General features: G+C 29.3%; 2 protein-coding genes across 2 annotated transcripts; both read left to right on the top strand.

The window, feature by feature from the left end:
• Positions 1–932: 932 nt before the first annotated feature.
• LOC111041055 (zinc finger BED domain-containing protein 1-like) lies at positions 933–3046 on the top strand. The gene is made up of 3 exons (XM_022325211.1): positions 933–1102; positions 1223–1338; positions 2199–3046. Exons 1-3 carry the CDS (start codon positions 933–935, stop codon positions 3044–3046), a joined length of 1134 nt encoding a protein of 377 aa, XP_022180903.1.
• Positions 3047–3121: 75 nt separating this feature from the next.
• LOC111041046 (zinc finger BED domain-containing protein 1-like) lies at positions 3122–3912 on the top strand (the record flags this gene model as incomplete). Its single annotated transcript, XM_022325201.1, has 2 exons — positions 3122–3632; positions 3693–3912. Coding segments are annotated over exons 1-2 (731 nt in total), but the record flags the coding sequence as incomplete, so codon positions are not given.
• Between the last annotated feature and the right edge of the window lie 1830 nt (positions 3913–5742).

Genomic DNA, 5742 nt, shown 5'->3' with positions numbered 1-5742 from the left:
TTATACTCGTAACGTTATGAAAACGTTTTGAAGCCCTGCATAGTCCCGTAAACATGATTTAGTAGCTCTACACATTCCATTTTAATGAACTATTAAAAAAATCAATTTTGTACAAAACTCAGCAGAAATAGAAATGTTTAGGTATCTAATTATAATATTTAAAAATGAATTAAAGTAGAACTTATTGATTACTCTATGACTAATTTTAACAAATTTAATAACATATTATGTCTTAATGATACTCGTTCATATTTTATTATAATACTCTATGATAATTGTAGAGTTGGCGGTATTTTCGGTATACCGGTGAGTCACCGGTATTTCGATCTACCGGTATTTTAAATACCGGCTTCTTACTCTTACCGGTATACCGGTCTTTCGGTATTTACCGATTGATCGGTATTTACCGTTTTATCGGTATTTATCGAATACACGGTATGTACCTATATATACCGAAGTACGGTATTTACCGAATTTACAACTGTAAAATTACTGTCGAAGTATAGAACAATAATTTTAAAATGATCGGGAATTTCCCCAAAAACCTCCGTTATCGCAACAACGTTCTAGGAATAGAGTGAGCGAGTGAGCGACCAACAACTCCACCACCCGCGTACCAGTCACCAGACCAGTCATGCTTATAGAGTATAGACTATAGTATTATTTATATAATATAATATGCTTATGGGCCGTGACCGGATGTGTTTTGGACGTTTCGGTTTTAGTGTTTTACTGTTTTAGACGTTTTTGACTTGACGTGTTATAAAAATTACTTTTATTATTTACTATTATGTGTGTAGCACTGTAGCGTGCTTAATACTTTGTATTTGTTTTGTAAGTAATTAAGTAATTTAATACAATGAGTTGCATGTATTTTTTAATTTTATTTAAATTTGTTTATACGGTATAGTCGATATAGGTACTGTAGCAAAATGAGGACCAAATCAAAAATTTGGAATTACTTTGAAAAGTATCCTAATGATGGCCTTTGCTTAGAATGTGGTGAGAAAAAAAATAGTAAAGGTGGTAATACAAGCAATTTAAAGTCTCATTTGCGTTACAAACATCCAAATTTATACTTGGAATACATAAAAATTGATGGGTAAGTGTTATTTTTTAAAAAAAAATGATAATGAATGTATTACAAAATTTAAATTTATTTAACATTTTAAATAAATTTAAATTTTGTAATTAGTAATTAATTGGTACTTTGTTTTCAAAGAAATAGTACTATAACATCAACTGCAGACACTGAAGAAGTTTTGCCAGTTTTGGATGAATGTGTTGATGATCCTTCAACTTTGATTAAAATAAATTGTGATACACCAAATAATGAAGGTAGGTAATATTATGTTACATAAAATGAATCATAAAATCACTAGGAATCATAAAACTTATTTTGGCATTAGGTATAAGAAAAAATATAATTTTTAATATATTTAATGTCTATCATTTTATCATAATTTTGAAAATTATAGTATAATCAGAAATTAAATAAATTAAATATAATATTTCCGACTGTTGCCTTTAAATGATACTCTTATATTATATTAAAGAATTCAAAATCAAAGATCAATGATTCTTCATTTTCAATATAATATTCTTTATTTCTTTAAATATTTAAATATTTTGAAGTAGTATAATTTATTACAGTGGCGCAACTAGACACTTGGGGGCCCTAAAGTCAAATATAAAATATAAAATTAGTTAGTACCTTCGCCATCAAAATGCTCTGAATTACATTTTTGTTTGTGTTCATGGCCTATTAGTGCTGTGTTACCAGCAGTTAGAAAAAGAATTATTTTAATTATTCTTTCTAATACATTTCTCCAAAACAAGGCCTCCTCTGAGTATTGTCGTTCAGATATTTTGTCAATTGTTTCATTTTGTTTCCATAAGGCACGAGTTTTACTTGCTTCAATATGTTGCAATGACTTTTCATGGGTAGTTATTTTATTAGTTAAATTTGGCCAGTCATTTACACCATTGATCCAAGCTTTTTGAAAATATGAATAATGGCGATTAGCAAAGAGCCAACATGTCTCACAATATACGCAATCCAAACAAACAAATTTTTATTGTGGGGACTGGGGGCCCCCGATAAATCGGGGCCCCAAAGTTTCACTTTGCTAACTTACCCGCTAGTTGTGCCTATACTGTATAAATAAGTAATTAATCAATAATTTTTAAATTTGCAGAAACTAACTTAAAAAGAAAAATTGGAACTCTGAAACAAAGCAAATTAAAAATAATTTCTCCTTTAGACAAGAAAACAATTGAAAAATATAAACATGCCATAGGTATTTGGATGTGCACTGATATGCAGCCTTATAATTCAGTGGAAAAAAAAGGATTCAAACATTTATTATCAGTCTTATGTCCAAACTTTGAATTACCCAGCAGGAAGTACTTTTCTGACCATAAGATTCCTCAAATGTATGAAATTGTAAGAAACTGTATAAAGGAAAAATTAAAACAAGTGTCATACATTTCACTGACAACGGATTGCTGGACATCAGTAAATGGATATCCGTTCATAGGATTAACGGCTCATACTATTAATAATGATTGGAAAATTGAAAGTTTTTGTTTGGCGTGTACTTCTTTGAATTTTGATCACAACAGTGTTAACATTAAAAATAAGATAAAAGAAATTTTGATTGACTGGGAAATTGATGAATCTAAAATTGCTGGGATAACAACAGATTGTGGAAGTAACATTTTAAAAGCCGTGGATAGTTTATCGTTTAACCACATACCTTGTTTTGGGCATGTTTTAAATACGGGTGTAACCAATGCATTTGCTTTACCACCTGTTAAGTTTTGCTCAGATAATGCAGTAAAAGTGCGATCAGTTTTTCATTACAGTCGCAAAATGAAACGTTCTTTGTTAAATGCCCAGATTAATTTAAATCTTCCCCCTTTAGTAGCTCCATCTTCATCTGACACTCGTTGGTGGTCTTTACTTCCATGTTTAAACTTTATAAAAACACAGCATGAAGCATTGCGTTCAATACTAACCACTCCTAAATATCAAAAGATTTGACCTACCTTTAACCACTTACAATTAATTGAACGTTTGTTATGTATTTTGAATCCATTAAAACAACTGGGTGAAGCTATGGCTTCAGAAAAAAATGTAACAATATCTTCATTATGGCCCATATATCAGCAGTTAAAATTACAATTTTATAAGCAGACAAATGAAAGTCATTCACAAAGTGTATCTATTAATGATTCAGCTCCGTTGTTTGCTGACTCGCAAGAAGGTATACTCGATAGTCAACCTACAGTAGAAGAAACTTCAGACTTCTTTTCTCAGTTAAATGATGATTCTACAGAAGATTGTGAAGAGGAAATTTTAAGTCAAACATTAATTCAAGCATTAGACCATGTTGAACAATTGGTATCTGATGCTATATTTGGAAAACTTTCTAAACGTTTCAATGATAATATTAGAACCAAACAATTAATACAACTAACATCATTTTTGGATCCTCGCTATAAATCTTGTTTAATTGGTTATGAGTTCTATATGGTTAAGAAACAACTTGTCGCAGAAATGGAACTTAATGGTATGAAAGCTGTCGACCCAAGTTCATCACCACCATCAAAAAAAAAAAGTTATTCTGGTAAGGTTAATAGTTTGTTTATGTAGTAAAAAATAATAATTACTTCTTTATCATTCATAGGTATAGCTTCATTTTTGAGTACAAGTTTACCCTCTAATTCTGCTTCAAATGATGAGAATATTTTTGAAACTGAGATTGAAAAATACAACCAAATGCCCAAGGTAGATTTGGATACAGATCCTCTAAACTGGTGGAAAATATTCAATTCAGAGTTTCCAAACATATCTCGGTTAGCAAAGAAGTATCTATGCGTCCAAGGTACTAGTGTACCATGTGAAAGGTTGTTTAGTTATGGAGGAAATGTTATTACAAACAAACGGTCCTTGCTGTCTGAAACCCATGCCGAACAATTAATATTTTTTGTTAAATTAAACGACTTCCTCTTAATAACATTTAATTGATGTTATTTATATTTTAATGTTATTTTAATTGTACTCTATTACAATAATGCAAGATGTGGCAGAAGAAAATTTAAACTATGTAATAAGGTAGTAGGTACATGCTAAGGATTATGATTTACCTACTTACTAGTTAAACTTAAGTCAAAATGTTTTTTTATATTTGTTAAGATAATATAAATATTTTATTAGTTAGCATATTTAATTACTTTCAATTGTAGGTTGAATATATTAAGCGACCGGTATTTACCGTTCAAGCGGTATATACCGAACGACCGGTATTTATCGATACATACTGACATACCGGTATACCGTTTAAAACCGGTATGTAATCACATACCGAATACCGGTGGGCAAATTTCACATACCGCCAACTCTAGATAATTGTCTCTAATGTGTAGTTACCTTTTCATCTACCGTTAATTATTGTAAGGGGTTCTTAAAGTGATATCGCCATAATAAAGATATGTCAAGTTAAATAAAAAAAATTTAAATTTAATAATTGTAAAAATATAATAATATCATAATAATATAAATTATAAGTCATAATAACATACTTATTTATAAAAAAAAATTAAAATTGAATTGTAAAAATATAATAATATCATTTTCTGTATTTATATTTATTGGCTAATGTATTAACATAATCTTTAATTGTAATCTCATTATTGTTTAATTGTTTAATTTTATTTTCTATAAATAGTATTCTTTGTCTTATTGCTTTTCTAGGTACTCGTTGTTTTTCTAGACTAAACGCGGCAAATACGCCATATGTATAGCTCCGACCCAAAAGAACAAACCACTAAAAACAAGTTTTCATTTAACATTATTATGTTAATGATACATATTTAATTATTATTATTATTTTTTTTTTAATTTAAAAATATCAAAATCAAAAATAAATTTGGAAACCTCTGGAAAGCTAAAAAAAAATGTTAAATTAAAAGGTGACACGAATTGCGTCCGGGACGCAATTCGTTCAAAAAGGTTCGTCTACCTGCTTTGGTACGCAATTCGTGTGCACCGTATATTATATACCTGAACTATAGCCGACTTCTTATAAATGACGCCGGCAACTATTTACAGCTTGGGCATTGTTTACAAAATAATATTATCACAGTATATATTTATAATATAAAGTATATTAATATATTGTGTCAAATTTGATATAGACTTATTACGAACTCACTTTACAGCTTAAACACTTTTCATGCAGTACCTTTAGCCAGTATATAGGAAACTGCTTATAAATTATTTAAAAATTAAAAAAAAAAAGTTTAACCGTAGTAAAGTTTTACCGTTTACAACAAAATGAAGTAATTATAATTTATATTTATATAATATTCGTAATATATAATCATTCATTATACATACATAATATATCATATAATATTATAAAGTAAATATTATTAGTTATGAAGTATAAGAAAATATATGCGTAGGTTTTAAAATGATATACAGAGTGTAACAGAAATATATGACAAATAACTTAATTATTATACTATCATTAGTCGACCTGGCGGAAATTCGTTGCGGCGACGCGGTAACGGCACGGCCGGCGAATAGGCCGCGGCATTGAACGCGTGTTAAGGTGGGTTTACACGTTCAGTTAAACTGCGCAAACTAATTTTAGGTATTTTTGAGCAGTCAGTTTGTGCAAATGAACTGAGTAAATAATTATTTTAATGTTATTTTAATTGTACTCTATTACA

This window comes from Myzus persicae, unplaced genomic scaffold (genome assembly GCF_001856785.1).
Source record: "Myzus persicae strain clone G006 unplaced genomic scaffold, MPER_G0061.0, whole genome shotgun sequence".
NCBI classification, from domain to species: Eukaryota; Metazoa; Arthropoda; class Insecta; order Hemiptera; family Aphididae; genus Myzus; species Myzus persicae.
The sequence above is the reverse complement of the archived record's forward strand: the minus strand, read 5'-3'. Positions and strand labels throughout refer to the sequence as shown.